Consider the following 15,750-nt stretch of genomic DNA (forward strand, 5'->3'; position numbering starts at 1 on the left):
ACAAATCGGGGGGGCCCACGCGGAGAGGAAGTCGGGCGGCGGTCACGGCTACGGTGGAGGCCGGGACGGCGGCGGCCGGAACGGCAGGAGAGGAGGCTACAGTGCCGGCAGGTATGACCCGGGAGAACGCGACAGCTACTCGGGTGGGCACAAGAGCCAGAGCGGCGGATTAGGCAGCAGTTATGGCAGTTACGGAGGCCACAGGGACTATGACTGATCGAAACCACAGAACCATTTCTGCCACGATTCAAGATTCAATCGTTCTTGGCCATTTTTCTTCTTTCTTCCTTCTTTACCCCTTCTAGTTCTTCCTAAAACGCCAGGCCAGTGAGCTCAAGAGCAGCAGAGTTCAGCAGGACAAAGGCAAACAGAGCAACTAAAATGGCGGCGCCCAGTGGAAGCCTCGTGGGAACCACAAGATGGCGTCTTAAAAGGGAAATGCATCCGGGAGCCTTAAAAGGATCTTACACCGTTGGCGGTCCCCACAAAGAGACTTTTGTAAGGCAAAAGCGAGTCTAATTGAGTAATGTGATTTGTATGATGACGTGATTTAGGATAAGAGTTAATATTTTGATGCTATATGGATACTGTGTTTAAAATGATGGATATGAATGATTTACGAAAACAGTTAATACCATGAGTTACAAGTAAAAGGGTTAAGGGGTCCGTGACTAACATGCCTAATGGACCAAGGCGATTTTACGTGATTCATGCAATGGTTCAGCGGCTGCAGATGAGCCACTAAGGCGACTACTGAGAACAGAGGCAACGCACTAGTTGCGATACCCTGTCTCAGCGCAGCCCATTACCTCGGGCAAAAAGGGGCAGCATACCGCACCCAGTGAGCTGGGATTAAATAACTGTTCAGTGTACCTGCAACCTTTTGACATAACATCTGTACCATACAATATATGTACCATACAAATGTACTATCCATGTATACCTGCTTTCTGTTGGAGGTTATACTCGTGACTTCATCACCCATGTAAGGACTGCTAATACCACATGCTTGCACCGAATCGCAAGCATAATCTCTACATGGGGGGGGGGGGGGAAAGAGGGAAGTGGATGGTCATGGACTCACACTCACAAATCAACCAGGATGAACAAGGCCGAGGTTACTGGCAATGTCATGCTTGTAACCTTCACATAACTGTAACCAATATGTAACAACACTGTACGCTATATACAACTGTGAAATACACACCTTGACCACAGGGGGTGAGCTTGTGGGAGACACTCTTCACCTGGTCAGCCAGGTACTTAAAGGGAGGTTCCACACAGGCTCAACACTCCTTTGTCCTGGGAATATAGGTGCAGGTCATGTAGTGACCTTGTCAGCAGTACATGCCTCGTGTGACTTTATAGTACAGTGCAGAGACACTACATTTGGCAACGGAAAACAGGAATCAACGACCCACGAGGATGGCCACCGGTAGCTCAGAGGAACGGTACTGTGTTGGTGAGGACTGGGGCAATTTCGTTGAGAGGCTCCAGCAGAGCTTTGTCACGAAGGACTGGCTGAGAGAGGCAGCAGCCGACAAGCAAAGGACGCATCTACTGACCAGCTGTGGGCCTAAGACGTACGTGCTGATGAAAGACCTGCTCGCACCTGAGAAGCCGTCGGACAAAACCTTTGAGGAGCTCAGTAAACTGATCAGTGAGCACCTCAAACCGGCGAGCAGCGTACACATGGCCCGACACAGATTCTATTCACACAGACGTCGGGAGGGACGGAGCATACCGGACTTCGTTGCGGACCTTTGGCATTTGGCCAGCCTCTGTAAGTTCACAGATGCCTGCAGGGTGGAGATGTTAAGAGATTTCTTCAGTGAGGGCATTGGTCATGCCGGGATTTTCAGGAAGCTTATTGAGACCGAGGACTTGACTTTGGAAAGGGCAGCTTTGATAGCTCAGACCTTCTTGGCAGGGGAAGAGGAGACCAAGCTAATTTACGCGCTCAGCCTGGTTTCAATGTGGCGATGAACCAGGGAGTTAACGTTGTAAAAAAGACACAGAACCCCACAGGCAGGCAAGGGCAATTTGACACCGCTCAGGCAGGCAGCCAAGGGCAATTTAACACCGCCCAGGCAGCAACAGATTCCAGGGTGGGCCAGCAACATAGACAATGGCAGGAGGATCAGCAATTCACACCATCACAAGGGACAATACATTCCGGGATGGGACCATTGACACACAGCAACAGAGTGATCAGGAATAATCAAAGAATCAATCAGAGAGGAATGCCTGGTAACAGTCCCTTTGTCCACAACAATCTCAGCTCATGCTGGAGGTACGGGGGAAGACTCACTGCGAAAACCTGCAGGGTTCAACAATTTATCTGCAGAAACTGCAATTTCAAGGGACATTGGGCCAGAATGTGCAGAAAATCCGTAGCGAGGTTAGTTTATGAGGCAGAGGAACCAGACGAGGGGTCTGCAAGGCAGTTGGATGCTTGGGGCACAGCCATGGACGCTGAAGTCCAGCGGGTTCACGCGGCAGACGTTTACAGCTCATACACTAAAACGCCGCCTATGATGATGAAAGTCCTATTAAATGGCATCCCGGTACGCATGGAGCTGGACACAGGAGCTAGCCAGTCACTTATGAGTGTCCAACAATTTGAAAGACTATGGCCACTCAAAGCTAGCAGACCCAAACTAGAACGCATCGAGACGCAATTCCGAATGTACACCAAAGAGATCATCCCAGTGCTCGGCAGTGCAAATTTGGTGGTCACACATAATGGATCAGAGAACCGGCTGCTACTCTGGATTGTCTCAGGGAATGGTCCTGCGATTTTGGGGAGGAACTGGCTAGCTTAGATGAACTGGAAATGGGGGGATGTGCACGCCATTTCATCTGTGGAGCGAAGTTCATGCTCACAGGTCCGACAGAAATTCGAATCACTATTTCAACCTGGGGTCGGGACCTTCAAGGGCACCAAAGTAGTGATACGCATCACCCCGGATGCCAGACCAGTGCACCACAAAGCCAGAGCCGTGCCGTATGTGATGCGTGAGAAAATTGAGAGTGAGTTGGACAGGCTGCTAAGAGAGGGCATAATATCGCCTGTTGAATTCAGTGACTGGGCAAGCCCCATCGTCCCAGTCCTTTAAAGCGGATGGCTCGGTCAGGATTTGTGGCGACTACAAGGCCACCATCAACCGAGTGTCACTACAAGACCAATACCCGCTTCTGAGAGCGGAGGATCTTTTTGCCATGCTGGCAGGTGGCAAGCTGTTCACCAAGTTGGACCTCACTTCAGCCTATATGACTCAGGAACTGACCGAAGAATCCAAGCTACTAACCACCATCACTACGCACAAGGGGCTATTTGTTTACAACAGGTGTCGTTTGACATTTGTTCAGCGACCACTATCTTCCAGAGGAACATGGAAAACTTGCTTAAATCCATTCCTGGCATAATCGTATTCCAAGATGACAATGGCCCGTGTTTTACTAGCTATGAATTCCAGGAGTTTATGTCGGGTAATGGTATCAAACACGTCAGGACAACACCGTTCAAGCCGGCTTCCAATGGCCAGGCGGAACGTGTGGTTCAAATCATAAAACAGGGCATGCTCCGGATTCAAGGACCCTCTCTTCAGTACCGCCTATCGCGCCTCCTGCTGGCCTATAGGTCCCGCCCGCATTCGCTCACGGGAGTCCCGCCCGCGGAACTATTCGTGAAACACACGCTTCAAACACGGCTGTCCCTCATTCATCCTGCTCTGTCGGACATTGTTGAGGGCACGCGTCAGTCCCAAATCGAGTGCCATGATCGCAACTCAGTGGGGAGATGTATAGAAATCAATGACCCTGTATTCGTTCTCAATCACGCATTGGGACCCAAGTGGTTTGAGGGCACTGTAATAGGCAAAGAGGGGAATAGGGTCATAGTGGTCAGACTAAACAATGGGCAGATATGTCGCAAACATCTGGACCAGGTAAAGAAAAGGTTCAGCATGGACACTGAGGAACCTGAAGAAGACCATGGGATGTCAACAACACCACTGCCAGTGAACGAGCAACAAGGACATTCAACAGGATGCACAGTCCCTGCGGCCAGCCCGGAATCAACTCAGGCGACAGAGACGCATGCTACGCTCAACCACCAGAGCCACAACTGCGGCGCTCCACGAGAGAGCGTCGACCGCCTGAAAGACTGAATCTTTGACCCAAAGACATTAGGGGGGAGGTGATGTCATGTTTGTAACCTTCACATAACTGTAACCTTTATGTAACAACGCTGTACACTGTATACAACTGTGAAATGCACACCTTGACCACAGGGGGTGAACTTGTGGGAGACACTCCTCACCTGGTCAGCCAGGTACTTAAAGGGAGGTTACACGCAGGCTCAGCACTCCTTTGTCCTGGGAATAAAGGTGCAGGTCATGTAGTGACCTTGTCTGCAGTACATGCCTCGTGTGACTTTATAGTACAGTGCAGAGTCACTACAGGCAATGGCTCTTGGAACTGCAGGGGGAGTGAGATGTTATGTATTGTCCAGGTACATTAAATGTATAAGTACAATGGTGCGCCACAGAGGGCGCTGTGTTGGGAGACCTGAAAGTACCTGCAAGACAGAGTATAAAAGGCTGCCCACCACACCTGAGAGGCACTCTGGAGTTACACAATAAAGGACTAAGGTCACAGCAGTTACAACAACACCAGACTGTGTGGAGTCAGTGATTTGAGTGCTACATACACCACAGTGACAGTGTCACCGAGATTCACGTCAGTCATTGCTGTTGAACGCAGCACTGAAGAAATAAATCATCAGTGGGCGACCCTGCCTTGTCTCAGAATTTGTTTCAAACCAGCCCGTCAACCTGCTCCCTACACCTTCTGTGCTTTGTGAAATGCTACACAGCTCTTCAAGAAGTCACGCAATGCTTTCCGACATGTGGCAATCCAGCATTATAAGCCACGTACAAGTAAAAACAACACCTCATTTTACTCAAGGATTTGGCTGCAAGTTCAGACCTATGTTCAAGTGAAACATTCACCAATGTTTTTTCAATTCGAGAAGCCTAATAATTCAATGAAGCAAGGTCGACTCGAATATCCTTGATGCACAAGGCCACACATTTAAAGAGGCTGAAGTCCCCACAGGTGGGGACAGCCGATTGTTCCGCCTTCCTGAGGCAATAGAATCTTACAGCACAAAGGAGGCCCTTCGACCCATCGGGCCTGTGCTGGTTCTTTGAAAGAGCGATCCAATTAGTCCCACTCTCTGCTCTTTCCCCGTAGCCCTGCAAACGTTTCCTTTTCAAGTAATTATCTAATTCCCTTTTGAAAGTTATTGTTGAACGTGCTCCTGCGCTAAATTCTACTTGTGCGGTTCGGTGTCAAATTTTTATCTCATGACACTCCTGTGAAGCGCCTCGGGACAATTCACTACGGTAAAGGTGCTATATAAATACAAGTTGTTGTTGCTTCCACCACCCTTTCAGGCAGAGCAGTCCAGATCATAACAACTCGCTGCGTAATAAAACATTCCTCTGCTCCTTCAATTCTGGTCTTTTCCCCAATTTTCATCACTTCACCATAGGCAGCCGTGCCCTCAGTTGTCTAGACCCTTAACTCTAGAATTCCCTCCCTAAACCCCTCCACCTCATACCTCGCTCTCCTCCTTTAAGACACTCCTTAAAACCTGCCTCTTTGATCGCCTAATATCTCATGTGTCTTGGTCTCAAATTTTGTTTGATAACGACCCTGTGAAGCACCTTGGGGTGTTGTACTACGATAAAGGCGCTATATAAATACGTTGCTGTTGTAATCTGATGCAGAACAAACTATCCTTGACAACAAACATTTAGGACGACATCAGAATTCTCACTGCTGGTAAGAACGTTAAAGGGAGAGAGAGAGAGCTGGAGAGGTTTAGGGAGGGAGTTCCAGGGTGGATGGCTGCTTTTCAGACTGGCAGGTGACATGCAGCAGTGTCCCCAAGTGTCTTGGGTCCATTATTCTTTTCAACTTTTCTAAACGACCCTGACTCGGGTGTAAGGAGCAGCATTATAAAGTTTGCAGATGATACAAAATTTGGCAAAGTAGTGGATCACGATGAGGATTATCAGAGGCTACAGGATGACGAAGACAGGATGGTGAAACGGGCAGAAGCATGGCAGATGGAGTTCAGTGTGGAGAAGTGTGAAGTGATGCACTTTGGGAGGACTAATATGGAAAGAAGGTATACTATAATTCCCACGATTTTGAAAAGTGTAGATGAGCAGAGAGACCTTGGTGACCATATACACAAATCCTTAAAGGTGCCAGGGTAAGTTGATAATGTGGTTAAAAAGCCTATGGGTTACTTATGTTTATAAATAGAGGAAGATCATGGCTAAGATCATGCGTAACTGACCTGACAGGGGAGTAACGACCATAACCCCAAGGTGGTTCTCCCTGGATCAGGAAGGTATATGCTTGCTTTTTTGGAAATAGGAGGTGTGTGGGGGACCTGACCCATCCACCTCCATGGCACGAACCTGGTATTGCAGTACTTCCAGGAACGGTGCAGTGGCTCTAGGCCTTTTGGCTAAGAGCATTGGCGCAGAGTGATCCTTGATGTGTGCAAGGTGACCTCTGGCGTTTGTGATTTGACAAAGAATTGGAACGATTGGCTACGAATTTCAAAAAAAAAAAATGCAGAAAGCAAGCGGAGGCAGCGGAAGGAGTGTGCAGCAAACCAGACTCCCCTCCCACCCTTTCCTTCATTGAAACATAGAAACATAGAAAATAGGTGCAGGAGTAGGCCATTCGGTCCTTCTAGCCTGCACCGCCATTCAATGAGTTCATGGCTGAACATGCAACTTCAGTACCCCATTCCTGCTTTCTTGCCATACCCCTTGACCCCGCTAGTAGTAAGGACTACATCTAGCTCCTTTTTGAATATATTTAGTGAATTGGCCTCAACAACTTTCTGTGGTAGAGAATTCCACAGGTTCACCACTCTCTGGGTGAAGAAGTTTCTCCTCATCTCGGTCCTAAATGGCTTACCCCTTATCCTCAGACTGTGACCCCTGGTTCTGGACTTCCCCAACATTGGGAACATTCTTCCTGCATCTATCCTGTCTAAACCCATCAGAATTTTAAACGTTTCTATGAGGTCCCCTCTCATTCTTCTGAACTCCAGTGAATACAAGCCCAGTTGATCCAGTCTTTCTTGATCTGTCAGTCCCACCATCCCGGGAATCAGTCTGGTGAACCTTCGCTGCACTCCCTCAATAGCAAGAATGTCCTTCCTCAAGTTAGGAGACCAAAACTGTACACAATACTCCAGGTGTGGCCTCACCAAGGCCCTGTACAACTGTAGCAACAACTCCCTGCCCCTGTACTCAAATCCCCTCGCTATGAAGGCCAACATGCCATTTGCTTTATTAACCGCCTGCTGTACCTGCATGTCAACCTTCAATGACTGATGTACCATGACACCCAGGTCTCGTTGCACCTCCCCTTTTCCACTGTCTGTGACAGAGACTGTAATTCCCGCAGTGGTCAGCAGTTAGAGGGAGGTCTGGGGAGAGGGTCAGCAGTTAGAGGGAGGTCTGGGGAGAGGGTCAGCAGTTAGAGGGAGGTCTGGGCAGTGGGTCAGCAGTTAGAGGGAGGTCTGGGCAGTGGTCAGCAGTTAGAGGGAGGTCTGGGCAGTGGGTCAACAGTTAGAGGGAGGTCTGGGCAGTGGTCAGCAGTTAGTGGGAGGTCTGGGCAGTGGGTCAACAGTTAGAGGGAGGTCTGGGCAGTGGTCAGCAGTTAGTGGGAGGTCTGGGCAGTGGGTCAACAGTTAGAGGGAGGTCTGGGCAGTGGTCAGCAGTTAGAGGGAGGTCTGGGCAGTGGGTCAACAGTTAGAGGGAGGTCTGGGCAGTGGTCAGCAGTTAGTGGGAGGTCTGGGCAGTGGGTCAACAGTTAGAGGGAGGTCTGGGCAGTGGTCAGCAGTTAGTGGGAGGTCTGGGCAGTGGGTCAACAGTTAGAGGGAGGTCTGGGCAGTGGGTCAGCAGTTAGAGGGAGGTCTGGGCAGTGGGTCAACAGTTAGAGGGAGGTCTGGGCAGTGGGTCAGCAGTTAGAGGGAGGTCTGGGCAGTGGGTCAACAGTTAGAGGGAGGTCTGGGCAGTGGTCAGCAGTTAGAGGGAGGTCTGGGCAGTGGTCAGCAGTTAGAGGGAGGCCTGGGCAGTGGGTCAGCAGTTAGAGGGAGGCATGGGCAGTGGGTCAGCAGTTAGAGGAAGATCTGGGCAGTGGTCAGCAGTTAGAGGGAGGTCTGGGGAGAGGATCAACAGTTAGAGGGCGGTCTGGGCAGTGGGTCAGCAGTTAGAGGGAGGTCTGGGCAGTGGGTCAACAGTTAGAGGGAGGTCTGGGCAGTGGGTCAGCAGTTAGAGGGAGGTCTGAGCAGTGGTCAGCAGTTAGAGGGAGGTCTGGGCAGTGGGTCAGCAGTTAGAGGGAGGGCTGGGCAGTGGGTCAGCAGTTAGAGGAAGGTCTGGGCAGTGGTCAGCAGTTAGAGGGAGGTCTGGGGAGAGGATCAACAGTTAGAGGGCGGTCTGGGCAGTGGTCAGCAGTTAGAGGGAGGTCTGGGGAGTGGGTCAACAGTTAGAGGGAGGTCTGGGCAGTGGGTCAACAGTTAGAGGGAGGTCTGGGCAGTGGTCAGCAGTTAGAGGGAGGTCTGGGCAGTGGGTCAGCAGTTAGAGGGAGGTCTGGGCAGTGGTCAGCAGTTAGAGGGAGGTCTGGGCAGTGGGTCAACAGTTAGAGGGAGGTCTGGGCTTTGGGTCAGCAGTTAGAGGGAGGTCTGGGCAGTGGATCAACAGTTAGAGGGAGGTCTGGGCAGTGGGTCAACAGTTAGAGGGAGGTCTGGGCAGTGGGTCAGCAGTTAGAGGGAGGTCTGGGCAGTGGTCAGCAGTTAGAGGGAGGCCTGGGCAGTGGGTCAGCAGTTAGTGGGAGGTCTGGGCAGTGGATCAACAGTTAGAGGGAGGTCTGGGCAGTGGGTCAACAGTTAGTGGGAGGTCTGGGCAGTGGATCAACAGTTAGAGGGAGGTCTGGGCAGTGGTCAGCAGTTAGAGGGAGGTCTGGGCAGTGGGTCAGCAGTTAGAGGGAGGTCTGGGCAGTGGGTCTACAGTTAGAGGGAGGTCTGGGTAGTGGTCAGCAGTTAGAGGAAGGTCTGGGCAGTGGTCAGCAGTTAGAGGGAGGTCTGGGCAGTGGTCAGCAGTTAGAGGGAGGTCTGGGCAGTGGGTCAACAGTTAGTGGGAGGTCTGGGCAGTGGGTCAACAGTTAGAGGGAGGTCTGGGCAGTGGGTCAACAGTTAGAGGGAGGTCTGGGCAGTGGGTCAACAGTTAGTGGGAGGTCTGGGCAGTGGATCAACAGTTAGAGGGAGGTCTGGGCAGTGGTCAGCAGTTAGAGGGAGGTCTGGGCAGTGGGTCAGCAGTTAGAGGGAGGTCTGGGCAGTGGGTCAACAGTTAGAGGGAGGTCTGGGGAGTGGGTCAACAGTTAGAGGGAGGTCTGGGGAGTGGGTCAACAGTTAGAGGGAGGTCTGGGCAGTGGGTCAACAGTTAGAGGGAGGTCTGGGCAGTGGTCAGCAGTTAGAGGGAGGTCTGGGCAGTGGGTCAACAGTTAGAGGGAGGTCTGGGCTTTGGGTCAGCAGTTAGAGGGAGGTCTGGGCAGTGGATCAACAGTTAGAGGGAGGTCTGGGCAGTGGGTCAACAGTTAGAGGGAGGTCTGGGCAGTGGGTCAGCAGTTAGAGGGAGGTCTGGGCAGTGGTCAGCAGTTAGAGGGAGGCCTGGGCAGTGGGTCAGCAGTTAGTGGGAGGTCTGGGCAGTGGATCAACAGTTAGAGGGAGGTCTGGGCAGTGGGTCAACAGTTAGTGGGAGGTCTGGGCAGTGGATCAACAGTTAGAGGGAGGTCTGGGCAGTGGTCAGCAGTTAGAGGGAGGTCTGGGCAGTGGGTCAGCAGTTAGAGGGAGGTCTGGGCAGTGGGTCTACAGTTAGAGGGAGGTCTGGGTAGTGGTCAGCAGTTAGAGGAAGGTCTGGGCAGTGGTCAGCAGTTAGAGGGAGGTCTGGGCAGTGGTCAGCAGTTAGAGGGAGGTCTGGGCAGTGGGTCAACAGTTAGTGGGAGGTCTGGGCAGTGGGTCAACAGTTAGAGGGAGGTCTGGCCAGTGGGTCAACAGTTAGAGGGAGGTCTGGGCAGTGGGTCAACAGTTAGTGGGAGGTCTGGGCAGTGGATCAACAGTTAGAGGGAGGTCTGGGCAGTGGTCAGCAGTTAGAGGGAGGTCTGGGCAGTGGTCAGCAGTTAGAGGGAGGTCTGGGCAGTGGGTCAGCAGTTAGAGGGAGGTCTGGGCAGTGGATCAACAGTTAGAGGGAGGTCTGGGCAGTGATCAGCAGTTAGTGGGAGGTCTGGGCAGTGGATCAACAGTTAGAGGGAGGTCTGGGCAGTGGATCAACAGTTAGAGGGAGGTCTGGGCAGTGATCAGCAGTTAGAGGGAGGTCTGGGCAGTGGATCAGCAGTTAGTGGGAGGTCTGGGCAGTGGGTCAGCAGTTAGAGGGAGGTCTGGGCAGTGATCAGCAGTTAGAGGGAGGTCTGGGCAGTGGATCAGCAGTTAGTGGGAGGTCTGGGCAGTGGGTCAGCAGTTAGAGGGAGGTCTGGGCAGTGGGTCAACAGTTAGAGGGAGGTCTGGGCAGTGGTCAGCAGTTAGTGGGAGGTCTGGGCAGTGGGTCAACAGTTAGAGGGAGGTCTGGGCAGTGGGTCAACAGTTAGTGGGAGGTCTGGGCAGTGATCAGCAGTTAGTGGGAGGTCTGGGCAGTGGGTCAGCAGTTAGAGGGAGGTCTGGGCAGTGGGTCAGCAGTTAGTGGGAGGTCTGGGCAGTGGGTCAACAGTTAGAGGGAGGTCTGGGCAGTGGGTCAGCAGTTAGAGGGAGGTCTGGGCAGTGGGTCAGCAGTTAGAGGGAGGTCTGGGCAGTGGGTCAGCAGTTAGAGGGAGGTCTGGGCAGTGGGTCAACAGTTAGAGGGAGGTCTGGGCAGTGGGTCAGCAGTTAGAGGGAGGCCTGGGCAGTGGGTCAGCAGTTAGAGGGAGGTCTGGGCAGTGGGTCAACAGTTAGAGGGAGGTCTGGGCAGTGATCAGCAGTTAGAGGGAGGTCTGGGCAGTGGATCAACAGTTAGAGGGAGGCCTGGGCAGTGGGTCAACAGTTAGAGGGAGGTCTGGGCAGTGGGTCAGCAGTTAGAGGGAGGCCTGGGCAGTGGGTCAGCAGTTAGAGGGAGGTCTGGGCAGTGGGTCAACAGTTAGAGGGAGGTCTGGGCAGTGGGTCAGCAGTTAGAGGGAGGTCTGGGCAGTGGGTCAACAGTTAGAGGGAGGTCTGGGCAGTGATCAGCAGTTAGAGGGAGGTCTGGGCAGTGGATCAACAGTTAGAGGGAGGTCTGGGCAGTGGGTCTACAGTTAGAGGGAGGTCTGGGCAGTGATCAGCAGTTAGTGGGAGGTCTGGGCAGTGGGTCAACAGTTAGAGGGAGGTCTGGGCAGTGGGTCAGCAGTTAGTGGGAGGTCTGGGCAGTGGGTCAACAGTTAGAGGGAGGTCTGGGCAGTGGGTCAGCAGTTAGAGGGAGGTCTGGGCAGTGGGTCAGCAGTTAGAGGGAGGTCTGGGCAGTGGGTCAGCAGTTAGAGGGAGGCCTGGGCAGTGGGTCAACAGTTAGAGGGAGGTCTGGGCAGTGGGTCAGCAGTTAGAGGGAGGCCTGGGCAGTGGGCCAGCAGTTAGAGGGAGGTCTGGGCAGTGATCAGCAGTTAGAGGGAGGTCTGGGCAGTGGATCAACAGTTAGAGGGAGGTCTGGGCAGTGGGTCTACAGTTAGAGGGAGGTCTGGGCAGTGATCAGCAGTTAGAGGGAGGTCTGGGCAGTGGGTCAACAGTTAGAGGGAGGTCTGGGCAGTGGGTCAGCAGTTAGAGGGAGGTCTGGGCAGTGGGTCAGCAGTTAGAGGGAGGCCTGGGCAGTGGGTCAACAGTTAGAGGGAGGTCTGGGCAGTGGGTCAGCAGTTAGAGGGAGGCCTGGGCAGTGGGTCAACAGTTAGAGGGAGGCCTGGGCAGTGGGTCAACAGTTAGAGGGAGGTCTGGGCAGTGGGTCAGCAGTTAGAGGGAGGCCTGGGCAGTGGGTCAGCAGTTAGAGGGAGGTCTGGGCAGTGATCAGCAGTTAGAGGGAGGTCTGGGCAGTGGATCAACAGTTAGAGGGAGGTCTGGGCAGTGGGTCTACAGTTAGAGGGAGGTCTGGGCAGTGATCAGCAGTTAGAGGGAGGTCTGGGCAGTGGGTCAACAGTTAGAGGGAGGTCTGGGCAGTGGGTCTACAGTTAGAGGGAGGTCTGGGCAGTGGATCAACAGTTAGTGGGAGGTCTGGGCAGTGGATCAACAGTTAGAGGGAGGTCTGGGCAGTGATCAGCAGTTAGTGGGAGGTCTGGGCAGTGGGTCAGCAGTTAGAGGGAGGTCTGGGCAGTGGGTCAACAGTTAGAGGGAGGTCTGGGCAGTGGGTCAACAGTTAGAGGGAGGTCTGGGCAGTGGGTCAACAGTTAGAGGGAGGTCTGGGCAGTGGTCAGCAGTTAGTGGGAGGTCTGGGCAGTGGTCAGCAGTTAGTGGGAGGTCTGGGGAGAGGATCAATAGTTAGAGGGACGTCTGTCTGGGCATTGGTCAAGGCCCCAAGTCACTACTCACATGGGGTCTCCTCCAGTGGGCCACTTGAGCCTTGCTGTCTCCGATGGAAGTCCGGTCAGCGGGAAAGGTTGGGTCTGCAAACCAGCTGCGCCTCTGCAGGCAGCTCCTCAGCAGGGAGTCGTAGTCCTGCTGGTTGTGAGCTCTGGGGTTGGAGCGGCTGCCCAGTGGTCCCTCTCTCTTGGAGGAAGCCTGCTGCCTCGTTCCGTCTGCCCCGTGAATCCTCGGAGGAGGCGGAGGGAGAAGCTCTCGTCCATCCATCCCTCTGGCAATAGTACGCCTGGAAATGAAGCAGAACACGTGAAGTCCAGTTGCAGTCGGTCTCCCCTTTTCCCAGCAGCTACAATCTGTCAAATCAAACTCTTTAATATTAACCCGAAAGAGCGGAGTAATTGGAAATGAAAGGAGTATTTATTTGTTCTACCGTCTCATACCTCTCAATCTCCCTCTCCCTGAGAAAGCCAGGAAATTAACAGCAATCTACCTGTCTCTCTTCTTTTATCGGAAAGTTTAAAGTACAACCATCCAGCACTTCCTCCCTGCAGGCTCTCTTGCTGGCTCCCGCCCCCACACAAATTGGCATGACCAGTCGAACAACCAGATCACTGTTTGCTGTTTAGCTTGACTTTAATCCTTGAAAATACATGCCTCAGCTGTGTCTTCCCTGCCACTGGGAGGGGCTTGAGGAGCAAAGAAAAGTTTAATAATCACCTCTCAAAGGTTCTGACTTTCTCCACAGATGCTCCTACCTCACCTGCTACATGTTTTCCAGTATTTTCTGTTTTTATTATTAATAATCCCTGGTTATTTTAGTTATGTCTCGTTCTCCCCACCCCCCACAAAAACACACAAATAACATAAGAACAAAAGAAATAGGAGCAGGAGTAGGCCATTCGGCCCCTCGAGCATGCTCCGTCATTCAATACGATCATGGCTGATGATATGTCCTTACTATACAGTATAAATGCACACGAGGCCCATACTTGAGAGAAGGTCACTCTCTGACCAGTTACCTTTATTACCAAGACCTCAATTGATGAAGATGGGTGGAGCTTCCCCTTTTATACCTGAAAGTCCAGGTTAGGAGTGTCTCCCACAAGTTCACCCCCTAGTGGTCAATGTTTTCAAGGTGTACAACTTAGGTCAGTTTATACATGGGTTACAATGATAGTTGAATACATGACATCACCTCCCTCCCAAAGTCTTATTGGGATCACAGGTTGAGTCTCTCTGGTGGTTTACGCTCCCTTGTAGAGCGCCTGAGTTGGGGCTCCAGTTGTTGGGCGCTGGCCTGAGTGCCTGCTGTTTGCGGTGCCTCAGGCCTGTCTGGACTGCCCACAGTGACTGGGCTCTCCTCCCTTTGGTTCCTGTGTTCGGTCACCTGTGGTGGAGTAAACTCTATATCGTGTTCTTCCTCTGCTTCTTCTATGGGTTGCTGAACCTCCTTTTAGTTTGATCCACGTGTTTGCGGCAGATTTGTCCATTGGTAAGTTTAACTACCAAAATCCCATTCCCCTCTTTGGCAATCACAGTGCCTGCAAGCCATTTGGGCCCTGCAGCGTAATTAAGGACAAAAACAAGGTCATTGACATCATTCCTGTCATGGTAGTCACATTGTGACTGACGCCTGCTCTCAACAATTTCTTTCATAGTCGGGTGTATAAGGGATAACCTGGTTTTGAGCATCCTTTTCATTAGCAGCTCTGCGGGTGGAACCCCTGTGAGCGAGTGTGATCAGGATCTATTGGCCAACAGCAGGCGTGATAAGCGGCTTTGTAGGGAACCCCCTTGGATTTTGAGCATCCCCTGTTTGATTATCTGCACTGCTCGTTCCGCCTGGCCATTTGAGGCCGGCTTGAACAGTGCCGTTCTGACATGGTTGATTCCATTGCCTGCCATGAAGTCCTGGAATTCAGTGCTTGTGAAGCACGGGCCATTGTCGCTGACCAAGACATCCGGTAGACCAGGGGTGGCGAATATTGCCCGTAGACTTTCTACCGTGGCAGAGGATGTGCTTGAATTTAAAATGGCACACTCAATCCATTTGGAGTAGGCGTCTACTACAACCAAAAACATTTTTTCCATGAAAGGATCTGCGTAGTCCACATGGATGCGTGACCATGGCTTGGCGGGCCAGGACCAGGGGCTAAGGGGGGCTTCACTGGGTGCGTTGCCCAGCTGAGCACACGTGTTGCACATGCAAACACAAAGTTCCAGGTCTGCATCGATCCCTGGCCACCAAACGTGTGACCTGGCAATTGCCTTCATCATGACAATGCCCGGGTGCTCATTGTGAAGTTCTCTGATAAACACCTCTCTGCCCATCTGGGGCATGACTACTCGGTTTCCCCATAGTAGGCAATCGGCCTGAATCAAGAGTTCATCCTTGTGTCTATGAAACGGTTTAAATTCCTCAGGGCATGCCCCGTACGTGCTGCCCAGTCCCCATCCAGGACATATTTCTTAACTAAAGACAGTGGCGGGTCTTTATTTGTCCAGACTTTGATCTGACGGGCTATCACAGATGAGCCTTCGCTTTCGAAAGCTTCAACAGCCATGACCATCTCAGCATCATGTTCAGTTGCCCCCTCAGTGGTGGCTAGTGGGAGCCTGCTGAGTGCATCGGCTCAGTTTTCAGTGCCCGGTCTGTGCCGAATTGTGTAGTCATAGGCGGCTAACGTGAGTGCCCACCTCTGTATGCAGGCCGATGCATTCGCATTTATGGCCTTGTTGTCGGCCAAAAGGGACATTAGGGGTTTGTGTTCTGTCTCCAGCTCAAATTTCCTGCCAAACAGGTACTGGTGCATTTTCTTTACCGCATATACACATGCGAGCGCCTCCTTTTCCAGCATCCTGTAGCCCCTTTCTGCCTGGAACAGACTTCTGGAGGCATAAGCTACCGGCTGTAACCATTGGCATTCAAATGCTGCAACACACACCCGACCCCATAGGATGACGCATCGCACGTTAGAACAAGTTTCTTACACGGGTCATATTGTTGATTCCTGGATTCTTTTACCTCAATCTGGTTCAGCAAAATTACTGAAACGAATACCGTTTGTGCTTTAAACAAAGCAAGCTTT

General features: G+C 52.2%; 1 protein-coding gene across 1 annotated transcript in view; it reads right to left on the minus strand.

Moving 5' to 3' along the window:
* The window catches only part of LOC139266668 (calpain-14-like), a 111,306-nt gene extending 98,139 nt beyond the window's left edge, over positions 1-13,167 (minus strand). The window contains exons 1-2 of the mRNA XM_070884256.1: positions 13,102-13,167; positions 12,671-12,947 (exon numbers count right to left, since the gene is read on the minus strand). Coding sequence (XP_070740357.1) covers positions 12,671-12,928 — 258 coding nt within the window. The 5' untranslated portion in view covers positions 12,929-12,947; positions 13,102-13,167. The remainder of the gene's footprint in view (positions 1-12,670; positions 12,948-13,101) is intronic.
* Between the last annotated feature and the right edge of the window lie 2,583 nt (positions 13,168-15,750).

Source organism: Pristiophorus japonicus, chromosome 7 (genome assembly GCF_044704955.1).
Source record: "Pristiophorus japonicus isolate sPriJap1 chromosome 7, sPriJap1.hap1, whole genome shotgun sequence".
Taxonomy (NCBI): domain Eukaryota; kingdom Metazoa; phylum Chordata; class Chondrichthyes; family Pristiophoridae; genus Pristiophorus; species Pristiophorus japonicus.